We start from the raw sequence: 15270 nt of genomic DNA, 5'->3' as shown, positions 1-15270 counted from the left end.
ACCACTTCTTGCTGTGTCCTCACATGGAGAAATGGCGTAAGCTCTCTGTGGTCTTTTTCATAAGGGCACTAATCCTATTCATCAGGGCTCCACCCTCCCAAAGACCCCACCTCCTAACACCATCACAGGGTTTCAACGTAGGAATTTTGGATAGTCTCTAGCACATGCGTTCTTTAAAATCATGCGTAGAAAGTAATTGCCAATTATGTGTTTGAACATTTTTTATCTGTGATTTATTGTTTTAAAATAAACTTGTGAATGGTTTTAGATTCACAGAAAAATCACAAAGATGGTGCAGAAAGTTTTCATATACCCCACATTTCGTTTCCTATTACTAACATCTTATATTACTATGGTACATTTGTTACAATTAATGAACCAATAGATACATTATTATTAACTCCAGTTCATACTGTATTCATTGTCCTTATTTTCTACCCAGTGTCCTTTTTCTGTCCAGGTCATCACATCACCTTTAGTAGTCGTGTCTTCTTAGGCTCCTCTTGGCTGTGACAGTTTGTGGCTTGCTTTTTCAGATTTTGCTTATAGAGTCCTTTCTTGTGCAGGTATCTTATTATTATTATTTTTTTAATGCCGAATTTGTCACCTTTCTTTATAAGGTCTGTGCCTTTGGCTCTTATTTCAGAAATTCTTTATATTTGAAGTCATTTGCTACTTTTTTTTTCCTCTAAGTTTTAAAGTTTCCCTTTTCGCATTTAGGTCCTTAATTTTTCTGGAAGTGGTCTCTGCATATGGGAAAGGAACTAATGTGATTGGATAGCCATGTGAATAGCCAGTCATCTCCACCACATTATGAAATTGCCTGTCTTTTCCCTAATGATATCCCTAATTTTATCATACGTCAAACTTCCTTTATATTCATTTTGTGTTTCCAAGCTCTCTTTGGTTCTCTGGGTTTGTTTGTCTTTCCCTTTACCAAAACTGCACTGACTTAATCTCTGTAACTTTATTGTTTAGTCATGTTTCCAGGAGTATTAGATTCCTCACCTAGTCATTAGGATTTTTTCTTGGCTAGTTTTGTCCCTGTGTTCCTTCTACAGTGAATTTCAGGATCAAGTTCTAAAATTCCATTAAAAACAGCTGGCTGGGATTTTGATTGGAATTACATAGAATGGCAGGATTCATTTGGGACATGTTTACACCATGGGATCTTCCAAACATTGAACACTGTATTTCCTTCTACTTAGTCATTCTTTTATATCCTTCGGTGATGATAGATAAAGATCTATGAAGATCTCGTATGTACTTCCTTAGGCGTATTATTGACACTTTATTGCTCTGGTTGCTTTTGTGAGTGGGGTTTTCTTTCCTCTTTCCCTCTTCCTCTTCCATTTTTTTTTAAAAAAAATACATTATTATTATTTTTATTCAATACATTTACCCAATTCTCTTATGAGTTTTGATACTTTCTTGGTAGATTTGCTTGGCTTTTCTAGGTAGGCAAACATATTGACAAAAATTAATGACAGTTTTTTCTCCTTTCTTATCCTTATATATTTTTTCTCTTCTAATTGTATTGCCTTGTCTGTGACCACTAGTTCAGTGATGGCTGGAAGCAGTGCTAATGGGTGTTCTGACTTCAGTGGGGGAGCTTTGGTGTCTTACTTTTCAGTATCACATTTGCTGTATGTTTTTGGTTGGCATCCTTTATAAAGCTAAGGAAATTCTCTTCTATTTTTGTCCTTCAGAATAAGTTGTCTCCTACTTTTCCCAACTGGACCACAAGTGCCTGTTTTGATGTGATTTTATAGCATACCTCTATCTTGATAATTATCACTAAATTTTAATTGTCAGTTTTCTTATTTTTTTAGTTAGATTAAGTTTCTTGAGGGTGATGCCATCACATCTAAAACATGGTGACTGAATGGATGTGGCTTTTGGCATAGTTTACAGCGTTTGGAGGACTAAACATTGGGCCCGAGGGTAAATGAAAGATAGTGTCTGCAATAATAATTCTGCTATAGACTCTGGATTGCCAGTGACTTCTGTTTCCTTACAGGAAAAGTTCCACATGATACTTTTGCTGACTTTTTTCCCCCAGCCATTGAACTCTCCTGAATGAAGACTCTTGGATCAGTTCAGTATATAAGATATCAGAGGAGATGATTTATATAATGACTCATAAATATGCCTTGGCCCTTTCTCCTTTTATCTCCTCCTTTATAACTTCGGTTTTTTATCACTCATTTGGAGATACATTTTTAAGGTCTGCCTGCGTCAGGCCCATTATGATTTATAGCTTTGCTTTCTCACTCACCCTTGGCAGATCATTAAAATATCACCGAAGGCTACATCAGCGGCCTATTACTAGATTAAAGAGAAGGATCTGTTAAGAAAGGCAAAGGCCTGAGACAATCTCTAGACATAGCTTTCCTGAGTAAACACATCCGGCATACAAATTACATTTATTTTGAAATCAGAGGCATCTTCCTGTGACAAAAGGCTTCCTAATTAGTTTCTCCATGGGAATCTGAAGAACTCAGTGATAACTTTTTGAAGGCCCTGTTAAAAGTCTGCAGTAAATTCGATCCTAAAAAAAATTATTCAAAATCATTTTTTTTCTAGATCAATGACCCTCACATTTTTTAAAAGTATAATGAACTGGTGTCAGACTCTAGGGATTATCGTTCAAGAGGTTCGGGTAGGAAAGCGAATCCTTCATAATGGCCTCCCATTTTATTCTGATGCAAGTGGTCTCTTTGAGAAGCACTTGCCCAGGCCTTCTTGTCATTGAGTTGCAGGTCTTTTTACAGAAGCTATGATATGTGGCTCTTGGTCAGGATTCTGGGCAGACTACAATATAGCATGAAGAATAAGAGGCACTGGCCATCATATGTGGTCATATGCCAAATTATCTGGTGTTCTTAAAGAGAAACAGTGACCCTCAGCTCCCTCTGCCACCTCTGTCACTGTGATTCCCACCGCATTGTAGTTGTCTGTTTTTTTTTTTCTTCCAATTATACTTGAGGGCAGGGACCATGTCTTTCCCCTGTGTACTCATGGCACCTATTACCATGCTCAGTAAACGTTTGCTAAAGACTGAATATATAAATAAATGCATGGAGAAATGATCATTCGTGGGTTGAATGAATGGTTGTAATTCTTCGCAAATGAAAATATACCCAAAGGTTTCTAGCTTAAAAGTTTGACCAAGCTTGGTAAATATAACCAATGGAGGAGGATGTTAATGTATGCCAGTATATGTTTTTAAATGTAATATTGTTCTTTCCTATTCAGTTTATGCAGAACTTGGAGTAGTGCAGCAGCTCCCAAAGATTATAATCACCTAGGTGCTTTCCTCCCTTAGTAATTGTTTTATATTTAAGTGAAAAGTGATATATACACTTGGTACAAAGGAAAAATTAAGTTTATCTCATTCCTAACCCCCACTGCACCCGTCCAGGGCCAACCACATCTACCAGTTTCTTGTTTAATTCTCCAGATATATTCTTTGCATTTGGAGGCATATGTACCATATCTTTTCTTACAAGAATAGTCACATGGTGCAAACACTATATTGCATTTGATTTGTTTTGGTTAAAATGTATCTTGAAGATTGTACCATATTAAGAAATATAAGCCTACATAATAACTATAATGGCCACGTGGTATTCCATTGTATGGTATCCCTTTACATGTCTACCTATCATCTGTCTAGAAATCAATTCTGAAATGTTGCAGTGAGCATCAGTAAGTGTATCTCTCTGAGTGCATGAGCAAGTACACGTAAGGTAAATTCTTAGAGGAGGTGTTCCTAGGTCAAAGGGATCGTGCACTAAAACTTCTGCAAAATTGCTCCCCAAAGAGGTTTCACTAGTTAATATTCTACTAACAGTGGGAATGAAAGTGCCTATTTATCCACATTTTTGTTGGAAAAATTTTAAAAATGAAAATTCTTGGGCCTTCACAAATCTATTGCTTCCAAACCTTCTAAGACCAGCTGAGGGAGCTGTGTGTTTTTAAAGCTCTTTATAAAGTGAGATGCTAGCAATATTTTCCTTTCACACTATCCCACATTTCTATGATTTTGATGCAGAAGGTCCATGGACCTGCATTTGGGAACAGCCAAGCTGATGCACAGTCCCCTGTATGTACCTGGATTGGACATCAGCTTCCACACGCTTGAAGTCCCTCCTCATTCACAAACCACCAGCTAAGAAATGGGATGAGTCTAGGTTGAAAATAGCATTTCAGCACCTTTTGATTTGCAGTTCTCCTTTTTCTGCTTTTCTGTGTTTTCTGTTTTGGTCTCCAGTCTTCTTTTCTTATCCTTGTTATGGGTCACTCAGGGGCAAATGTCTTTTCCACAGGTTCACAAAGATGTACTTTAAACATGTTCTCTTTGAAGACACCTTTTTTGACGAGTGCTATTTTGAAGATGTTACATCTACTGATACCTATTTCAAAAACTGCACCATTGAATCCACCATCTTTTATAACACAGGTGAGCACAGGGATAGGGTGGGGTGACTGTTACCAGGGTGGACCAGTCTTGACTGAGAACCAGACTGCTCGGTCATAAGCTTTCGGAGCAGTGAAGTTTTCACAGGTACGAGGGCTGAGCCTTAAGATGGAGAAAGGGGTTCCAGCCCCAGATATGGCACAAATGAGTCACACGGTCTTCACCAAGACATTTATCTGCATCTTAGCTTTATCACATATAAAATGGAAACAAAAGTTTTGGGCGAGGATTTTGATCTCAGTGAGACTGATACTATATGCTAAGGGTTCTTGGTAGGAACAAAGTATGACATAGATTAAAACAAAACAAAACAAAACAGAAAACCAGCATTCCAGGAGGGCTGCATTTTATGCATAGTTTGCATATTCTAAGACCTTGCCTCATTTAAATCTTGAAAAATTCAACACTCATGAAGAGGGAAAATTTCATCTTTTCAAGCTTTGTGCATGAAGTGAGATGATTAGAATATTTTATAATCACACTATTTCAGATTTCCATGATTAGGAAAAAAAAAAGTAAATGAATGTCACTAGTTCGTCACCCCTCATTCCTCTCATCATAAGTTAATGACATACCCAATGGAATTGAGATAAAAGGAAACTAACTGAGTGCTGTCAGGGATTTTACCCACATTGTCTCAAGTGAGAAACGTTCTATTACCCTCATCTTACAGCTAAAGAAACCAAGGCTTAAGCCACCTGCCCAAGACCACAGCTAGCAGGTTGAGGGAGCTTAGATTTATTCCCCAATTGTTTGACTCTAAAGTCTGTGATTTTTCCACTGAACTACTCGTATTATGTGCTGTCTTCCTGTCAGCAGCACCAAGGGATCATTCTGTAAGAACATCATTTTCCCTTCATGATGTCAGCTGCCAAAGGTTCAATATCTTGTCTCCAAGTATTCCTCGGTCTCTAAATAATCCATGATGGGGCTTATAGTCCTAATTTTTTTTCTCTTAGCCTGAACTTAAAAAAATAATGTGTTCTCTACATTTGATATTTGTCATTAAAACCTGGCTTATCTTTTCTTATTTCAAGTTTTAATGACCTCTTTGTTTGCATACTCTTAATGTGGGGATTTTTGTAAACACTTTGTAGTCCTGAAATGTCAGAGCTTGGAAATAATGGAAATAATGAAGGGTCTCCTCTAATTTTGTATGTGGGGGTTCAGGGAGGTTAAAGAGGGTCATCAGCACGAGAGACGGTTCCCCACACCCACGTTTTCTGGGAGCCTATTTCAGGACCTTTCTGCCAGAACAGAGGGTGTTAGATGGTGTCAGGAGATCTGGGAACTGGTTCCAAAGCAAATGGTTTCTATTTTTTAAGATTTAATTTTTTTTTAGAGAATTTTAGGTTTATAATGAAATTAGAAGGAAGGTACAGAGATGTCCGTGTGGTCCCGCCCCCACACATAGCCTGCCTTGTTACAGACACCCCTGCCAAATGGTGCATCCGTTGCCAGTGAACCTACATTGTCACGTCATTATCATCCAAAGGCCATAGGTTTCATGAGGCTTCACTCTGAGTGTCGTATATTGTATACTTGGTGTTCCACGGTGGCTTGGACAAACATATAATGACATACATCTATTGTTGTAGTATCATAAAGAGCAATTTTACTGTTCTAAAAAATTGTGCTTCCCTGTTCATCTCCCCCACCCTGGAAACCACTGAGCAAATGGTTTTTATGTAGAAGAATGTTCAGATTTCTGTATGGCCTCTGAAGTGGCCAGCTCATCTTGGACCTAATTCTTTTGTCTCCTGCTTCCTATAAACCAGTAGCCTTGGAGGCCCAGCCTGGTGGCCTGGTGTGTCATCTCATTGATACAGACAGCACTGTTATCTGGCCGGAGAGTGGGTGTATTTAAACATGCCTTTCAATGAATGTTTCATTTCCTCTTGCTGATCAAAGTTCAACAGGTCATTACATTTGTAGAGGTTTCTTTCTTCATCCATACCTGGCCACATGTCACCTTGACTTTGAGAGAGTCTCATAGCCAGAGTCTGGCGCAGCCTGCCATGGAAGGGTCATGAGGCCATCCCTGCCTCTGCTCCACCTCTTCACAGCCCTCTTCCCCTTTACATGAGCCAAGTTGTCTTTCTCTCCCCAGACCTCTATGAGCATAAGTTCATCAACTGTCGGTTCATCAACTCCACCTTTCTGGAGCAGAAGGAGGGCTGCCACATGGACTTCGAGCAAGATAACGACTTCCTGATTTACCTGGTCAGCTTCCTGGGCAGTCTGTCCGTACTGCCCGGGAACATCATTTCCGCCCTGCTCATGGATCGCATCGGAAGGCTCAAGATGATTGGTGAGTGGTCAGGGATGGCACGTCTGTGCTCCGGTGGGCAGGGGAAGTGGCTCCATGTGTATTGCAGAAGTGGAATTGTTCATGTTCTTAAAGAAACCTTGCCCAGGAAACCACATAGGTAATGCAGATTCTGCCTGCGTCGAGGACGCACATAGATAAAGCCCCAGAGCCCCGCGGGAGTGGTCTGAGACCTCAGGTCCAGGTGGAGGGGCTCATCGCCATTTCCCCACAAAGCGATTCTGTGACAGTCACTTATTTTATTGGCACTTTGATAGGGATGTAAAATGCATCCATTCTGCATGCTCTGTGAGATTATTGCAGGAGAAAAATATAAAATGCTCTTTTTTAAATGAGCGTTAGTTTTGTCTGACAGTTAAAAACAAATGATATTGTTATTATTATTTAATAGTGACAATACATATGGTTTTGGAGTCGGACGGACTCATGCTGGAACCCTATCAAAGGCTGTTTGATTTCGAACATGTTCCTTTACTTCTCCAGGCCTCAGTGTCCTTATCTGTAAGATGGGGATACCTATAACTAGCAGGTCGGGCTTTGTGAGGATTGAACATAATGTGTAGTCAGGTCCTGGAGTAGCTGAGGACATTCCTGGGAGAGGAAGGTCTCTAAGGGGTGGGGTGGTTGCACGTTTGAATGAGAATGGCCCACTGCCCGTGACCAGCCATATGCTCCCACATGGGAGCCAAGGGAAGTCTGGGCACAGGGAGCAGGCCAGGCAGACAGCGAGCGGACAGCCTCTTCCCCACCACTGAAGCCCTTCATGTCTTCATGAATGCATTCCAGGTCAAAGCTGATTTCTACATGCTCAATCAAGCCATACTCCCCAAATCAGATACCTGGAAGTAATACGTAATTAGTCTTTATATCCTATTCTTTTATTATGTGTATTTTGATTCCGAGAGAAATTGCAAGCTTATTAAGAACTCAGTGCTTTCTGCTTGTCCTTCTGTCTCTAGAAAAAGGCCCGTCATACAGTGGGTCAACTCTGATAGCCTCAGTGCACAGTAAATAGTAGATGCTCAGTAACTGTCTTGATGGACAGCCTGTTTTAAAACAGTCTTGTCCTTGGTCTTGAGACAAATCTCCCTACAGAGTCTGCTGGAGCATCCTTTGTCCTGCTCACTCTGCTGCACTCTCTCTTGGGCAGGAGCACTGTAAATGAAATAGAAGTTTTCCTGATGAGGCTGTTACTCCTCATTTATTCATTTAATACCCTTCTATTTATGCAGCACTTACTCTCTGCCAGGCTGTGTGGTAAGCAATGCGAAGGCAGTAGGGATTGAGACAGCATCCCTGTGCTTAAGAAGCAAATGATCTATTGGGAGAGACAGACATAAACTAGAAATTTCATTTGACTAACACCCGTGAAGTGCTTATTATAGATCAGGCTTTGTTCTAAACATTTTATAAATATTAATATGTTTAACTGTTGCAATAACCTTGTCAGATAGGTACTACTTTTATCAACATTTTACAGATGGGAAAAGTCAAACAGCATAGAAAGGTTAAGTGACTTGCTCAAGGTCACACAGGTAAAGCTGGAATTTGAACTCAGGCTTCTCAATCAGAAGAAGAATACGAATTATGCGAGCAGAAGTCCAGTGGGCCAGAGAGACCTATAACAGGAAGACCTCACATAGTTGAAGGGCAGTCCCCTGACTAGCACTCGATTCCTTTGATAATAGTATTTTGGACTCAGCAAACATCCGTCGGCATTTCTTATAAACCAAGCCCTGTGCAAGTGCGTAGATGTCACAGCTCTCAGCGCAGTTCTGGCCCACTCGATGCCAGTGTCCGTCCCTTCATTCTAGTTCCCTCCCGGCTGTTTAAAAGGACCCGGCTACCTGCTCACACAGTCCTACCCCTTCCTGAATTCTGAGTCCAGGTGGATAGTTATTTCCATCTGGTCGGCAGGGTTTGGCATTAGTTTTGGCTGCTCCAGGTATGAAGACGAGATTCCAGGCAGAGGCTCCCCAGAGAGGCGCTTGGTGTTGAGGCCAGATCAGCCTCTGGCTTCTTGAACTGGAGGACCGCCCTCTCCCAGGCTCCAATGCCTCGTGAGGACTCTTGCCCTATTTCCAAGCTGGTTGTTTGGGATGTGTTTTCTTTCCTCCCTGGGGCAAAGAGCAAGACTGAGAAGGGCAGATCAGATATCTGGGATGGAGATGGGCATAAATGGAGAATAATCAGGTTTTCCTTCTATGGCCCATTTACAGTTGTGTTCTTACTAGATTGCAAATTCCATGAGAAGGTTCCCCCCCCCCGACGATACTGACATATCTCAAGCATCTAGAATATTTGGCACATAATAGACTCTCAACCAACACCCCCTCTGCCTGGTCCCCTTATTCTGCGCTGGGCAGCAGCACAGAGTGGTGATTCCGAAGCCCTTCGTGGAGGCTGACTCTGGTGATGTGACACATGGTGCAAGCTCTCATTCCATGGCTGGGGTGGTACGATGGATGTGGGGATTTAAGCTGTGCTTTCTGCATGAGATGGGCCTTTTACTTGAGGCAGTCTGTCACTGTAGGTATACCCGTGAAGATGGGAGCTGGGGCAAGACCTGCGGGTGACAGTCTCATCTCAGACACAGGCTTCATGCTTCTTTCTGCCCTTGGCCTCCTTCCACAGGTGGCTCCATGCTGATCTCGGCAGTCTGCTGCTTCTTCCTATTTTTCGGCAACAGTGAGTCCGCTATGATTGGCTGGCAGTGCCTGTTCTGTGGGACCAGCATCGCTGCCTGGAATGCTCTGGATGTGATCACCGTGGAGCTGTATCCCACCAACCAGAGGTTGGTTCTTCCCTGGCCTTCTCTCTGGGACTTGTGTGGTCTTTACCTAGAAACCTGCCTGCTCCAAGGCCCTCCACCGTGGCCATCTTCGTATGCCTGGTGTTGCATGGAACAAATGTGTCTTAGGTTGTTGAGTTTCTCCTGCTTCAGGGCTGGTATAGGCCTGCTGGTGTAGGGTGGATGACAAAGATGCAAAGGATGAGTACAAATCATGTCTAGGGGAGAGAAATAAGAGGGGATGCCACATGCATCACACAACCAAAGAGTTAAGAACAAACCTGTCGACGGGAGACAAGGTGAAAAGGTGATGAACTAGGCAAATACAGGACTGGGGAGAAGTGGAGGAAAATAAAGGTGGGGATGAGGCACAACAGTCTGGGACATTTGCAGAGCATGTGGTGAGGTACCCAGGATTTACTTTTATTTCGCAGAAGCCATGTGGCAAGAGGCCTCTTTTAAAGGCATAGGGACAAGGCTATTGCTTAGCAGTTATTTCTTTTCACGGAAGGAGAATTGCAAAATTTATGAATAGCAGATAAAGGGGACCTGTGGTCAGAAAGGGCTGTGAAGTCATGGAAGGCAGTAAATGAAATTGTGCAAAAAACCTTAAATTGGTGACAGAGTTACTGGCATATAGGCTGCTACGGAAGAACACAGCACACCATCTCCCGAACCAAAGAGCTTCTAAGTTTTACAAAAAATAAGAGGAGAAATTATCATTATCTGAATGAGTTATGATGGTACATCTAGAAACCCCAAGAAAATTAGCTTAAAGAGACTACTAGAAACAATAAACTAATTTGGTAAGATAGTAATATAACTAAATAATTACAAACTTTAAAATGCATCTTAAAAATAAAAATAAAATTGAAATCCATTTAATAACATTGGAAATCAGAAAATAGCTAGGAATCAATTTGATGGGAAAGGTAAAACACTTAGTTAAGAAAACCGTAAAGCTTTACTGAGAGATATAAAAGAAGACTTAAATGTATGTCAGAATATACTCTATTGAATTCTAAGAAGATTTAATCTTACCAAAATGCCAAATATTCTTTAGTTTTTTTCTAACCCCAAAGAGTCAACTCAAAATTCAATGAGATTTTTATCCCCTCTGGGAACTTAAAAAAATTAGTCTAGAGCTTACTTAGAAAAAAGAAAATTGTGAAAATATCCAAGAGCATTCTGAAAACAAGAAGACTGGGTTTGGATGTTGGTAATTGTAGTGGTAAAGTATGATACAGTTATAGAAAAGGAAATGTAAAAAAGAATTTAAAGTACAAATTCAGAGCCATATTCTTAATAAACTTGTGGTATGAAAAAGAAACATTTTGCTTCAGTAGGGGAGAGAGAGTGCTGGGAATATGGCCTCTGCATACGGATGGAGCCAAGGAAAAACAGATGGTCAATAATGATAATCGCTGAGAAGTGTGATTGGGGGATAATAATTAGGGTTAGGTTCTGCCATGGGTGATAGAAACCGCCCCAAACTGTGGCCTTAGGAAGGTGGGCATTTTATATTTTCCCTCCTGTAGAAGTCCAGAGCAGGCTCTGCAGGCTCTTTCTATCTTGTTATTCTCCTTATCATGATCTCAGCCATAGTCTAAGATGAAACCATCTACGTTCCAGGAAGCAAGATGGAAGGAATAAGAGTGTAAGAGAAGAGAGCAAAAGGCTCATACGTGAGCAGCCACATAATGTCATTGGTCAAAACTTGGTCACGTGGCCACGCCCAGCAGCAAGGGAGTCTGGGAAATGTAGTTTTACACTTGGAAAAATGCCATTTCAGGACAACTAGAAATCTCTGCCACAAGAGGATCGCAGGTGTTATTAAGGGGGAACATTTATACTTTCTGCTTCATCTTTCTTCTTTGTTTCATTATTTCATAATATTCATGTATCACCTGAGAAAATTCAAAAAGAGATATATTTGGGAAAAAAGAAAAGAAACTAGTTTGAAGGAAATACTCCGAAATGTTAATAGTGGTAATTGCCTTTCAGTGGTTAGGTTATACATCCCTGCATCTTTATGTTAGTCTGTATTTCCAAATTTGGCTAAAATGAGAATGTGTCACTTTTATATTTAGGAAAAAGAAAATTCCCTCCCACACCTTCACTATACCTTTCCTCACAGCAAAAAAAAGAAAGAACCTGGTCTCATGGGTTGAATGTGGGTAGTTAGTATCTTTCAGGGTTATTTATTTTCTTCTTCTTTTACAGGGCAACGGCCTTTGGCATCCTCAATGGATTATGCAAATTTGGAGCCATTCTGGGAAACACCATCTTTGCTTCTTTTGTTGGGATAACCAAAGTGGTCCCCATCCTCCTGGCTGCCACTTCCCTAGTTGGTGGTGGCCTGATTGCCCTTCGTCTGCCAGAGACCCGAGAGCAGGTCCTAATGTGAGCGGTTCACCAGGAAAGGAAATGCCAGAAGAACCTCATCTGGGAACTTTCAGTGCCCCCACACTTCCTGTCTGTTGCCGTCCAGAGGACCTTGGATAGCACCGGAGGAAACGTTGATTTTGTGACCCCTAGTTTAGGACCTATTTCAGCTGTCAAGATGTTTGTAACTCAGGTGACTGATTTGGGGTGTCCTGAGCCACCCCGATAATCATAAAGCTGTGTACTTATTTCAGGTCTATCCAACCCAAGACAGGGGAGGAGGAATAACACCCTCCAGTGGGTGCACATGCTAAGCGAGGAGTGTGCACTCCCCCAAGTGAGGTGCAAGGACTTATTTGCATTTCAGAATGAATTTGAACTAGAGAAACATTCAGTCTCCTTCATAAAGTTTCTTGGAGCCCAATGACCTAACAAATTGACTTGGCAGGAAGTTAGAGTCATTATATAAATATTGGGCTGGAAGTACAGGATACATATATTTTTGCATTTAAAAGTATCACCTATCGTATTTTCCATTTGAAAATTGGCACAATAGCATTGAAGATACTCAGTTATAGAAAACCAAATATTTGAGCATTATCTATAGAAACATACTTTCCCCCTTTCCTAGGCATCCTGAGCTTTCCAGGAGGATTGAGTGATACATTTAAGAATGATATTTATTCCTATTTTGATCTACTCAAACTTAATGAAATAGATATTCTTTAACATTGTACATATAACTATATTTGGGTTTAATTTGCAGAAAAGATATCTGCAAATATATGCCAGCACTATAGCCATAATTTGGGAGGACTTGGTGTTTGAAGTTCCAGGAAATGGGGTCTGATCAAATGAAATGCAAGCACAATTTCTTATAGCCATTTAACTTGCGACGGGGAAGATGCACTTAGCAAACTCACCCTGTACGGTCCACTTAATCCAGGCACTTTTCTCCATGTAGGTGGAGTCCTTTCCTCTCTTACACAAATCACTTGTGAAACTCAAGCTCAGTGTCTTCAGAACTGGCATTTGACTTTGCTGCTCACCCAGAAACAACACAAGAAGTGTTCAGTGGCCTCTGGCACTGTCCTCGTAGGTGAGAATAAAGCCCGGTGGACAACACGCGGACGGGGGGCGGGGTGGGGAAGTGCAGCCACAGTTCTTCAAAGTGTGAACGCTTCCTGTTCCTTTTAGCAGGAAAACGCTACCCGGGTTTGTTAGAACGGTCAGATCCCATGCACAATCTATGCTGTGTGTCTCAGTTGGGGACTTTCGAAACAGCTGTCATTGACCTGGGAGCAGGGAGTGTAGTGGGTGTTAATATGTTTTCCTTGAGTGCTCCAAGAGAACTTTTGTGGGATCCAGCTTGGAACATGAATCGAGGGTGAGGACGGGGTTGGATGTGGAACTTGGGACAAATTGCTTTGGCAAGGGTCCACAATAGGCTGAAGTCTTGACTACACAGAAAAAGGAACACGTTTTATTTGTCAAAACTGTCCTGCATAGAAGGGACAGAGCTGGGAACTTCTGACCCTGGAGGTGAACTTGTGGAGGACAGGTGAACGTGAGTCTGCAAGAACTTGTGCTTGGAGTTGGTAGGCAATACTCTCAGTGCTGTAAGGTGCCACACCTTCCCTACCAGGAGCCTCTGGAAATTTAAAACAGAATAATGATGGGTGTGCTGAGTGTTTCTCAGTATTGGAGAACTGTTTAGGTCCTGTGATAGCTTCAGGCCATCTTTCTGTTGTTCTCTGGAGTAATAAGTAGTCGGGGAAAGAGTAAATTCTATGGCACCTTTCTACCCTCAAGCTGAGATCAGTTTTAATGGTTAAAATGTTTACTCTGCTTCTCTTTCCCCTCACCTCTTTTTTTCTGTACAGCGAAAATACATCAACTCTGATCTGACACCCTGATTTCCCCCAATATACAAATATGCCATTGTGTATTAATGTTTCTGTCACTGTTTTATAGAATTTACCTAACAGAATGCTATGTCAATAAAGAGAAGACCAGTGTAATATACTTGTAATATACTTAATATACTTGCTGCATTCTTATGGTATGAAATACAGTGGCTATTTCATACAAGAGAGTGTGTAAACTTGAGGTTTCTATATCACTTATAACATTGTTCTTCATTGGGATAATCAGCTAAGAAATGTACAAGAAAGTTAAAGCCTGCCTTTCTAGTCAAGATGAATCTTGTAAATCTAACACGTGATTAATTTTTGAGTGTTGGTGTGGCTGCAGTAATTTTGGGGTAAAATTCATTTGATTTCCAAGCTCTAATTTTTGCATTATCTTTATGAATTCTTACACCAACCACCTAACCTAATCAAAGGCAATTCTCACCTCACCCCTTTCCCCATGAAGAATTGTCTGGCACTGAAATGTGGCCATTTCTTAAACGCTGTCACTCCTGCTGTAATAAATGCTTCCTAAAATATAGTCTCTGTGACAGGTCATTGGGAGATAGTGGACAGCTTTCTTGGCCATCCGCTTCTTTTTCATTTCGCGTTCCAGAGAAACTCCCAGTGGCATTCATGGAGGATTAAAGGGATGAGGTTCTCCTTTGTTGAGCAAATTCGTTCACAGTTCATGATCTATTTTATGATGCCCAATTTGGGAGTAGCAATTAATAGTCTCAACTGTATTGTGTCATTTACTGATGCTGATTTTCGATCTTTCGATTTATTGGAAATAATTAGTGAAAGGGATGTGCCTATTTGTGAAATTTATAGCACATGAGCCCAAGGTCATGTTATAAATCAGCCCGTTACCAGGGTTCCCTGGTATCTTGTGACAGTTCATTAAAAGAATAATAAAATTAATTGTAAGCAAACCTTTAAGAACTGAGGCTAGAGATTATTTTCAGATACTGAGGTCTCTTCTGGATTTCTGCACTGATAGGAGCAGCTTGAAGGAACATTAAGAGTCATTTCCTTTAACTCTATTTTGCATATGGGGACCTTGAGAGATTAAATGATGTGACCAAGGTGACAGATAGTGCTAGGAGTGGGTTACAAGTCCTGTGGTGAAGCTCTCTCCGTATTTCTGGACTAATTCCCTAGTCACTGATACCCTGCTCCAGGGCCTCCCACAGAGTCTTTGGGGACTGGGACAATGCGACTAACCCTTACCCTCTATTCCTTGAGGCCGGTCATTAAAAACTCACTTGATTCGTTTACCTAAAATGAGTGGAAGGATCAGAAAAATCCGTATTCATCCATTTCACAATTTTTTACTGAGTCCCTACTGTGTGCCAGTCTCTGTGCTAAA

The 15270-nt window shown here is 41.1% G+C and overlaps 1 protein-coding gene across 5 annotated transcripts in view; it reads left to right on the top strand.

Annotated features, from left to right (window-relative positions):
• Positions 1-14863, top strand: part of SV2B (synaptic vesicle glycoprotein 2B) — a 106117-nt gene extending 91254 nt beyond the window's left edge. For all 5 annotated transcript variants that reach the window (XM_039858254.1, XM_039858257.1, XM_039858255.1 and 2 more), the window contains 4 exons: positions 4332-4465; positions 6594-6794; positions 9447-9606; positions 11827-14863. In XM_039858254.1, the coding sequence (XP_039714188.1) occupies positions 4332-4465; positions 6594-6794; positions 9447-9606; positions 11827-12010 (679 nt within the window). In that variant the 3' untranslated portion in view covers positions 12011-14863. The remainder of the gene's footprint in view (positions 1-4331; positions 4466-6593; positions 6795-9446; positions 9607-11826) is intronic.
• Positions 14864-15270: the final 407 nt, after the last annotated feature.

The sequence above is a fragment of the Pteropus medius genome, unplaced genomic scaffold, assembly GCF_902729225.1.
Source record: "Pteropus medius unplaced genomic scaffold, Ma_sr-lr_union100, whole genome shotgun sequence".
Taxonomy (NCBI): Eukaryota; Metazoa; Chordata; class Mammalia; order Chiroptera; family Pteropodidae; genus Pteropus; species Pteropus medius.
The sequence above is the reverse complement of the archived record's forward strand: the minus strand, read 5'-3'. Positions and strand labels throughout refer to the sequence as shown.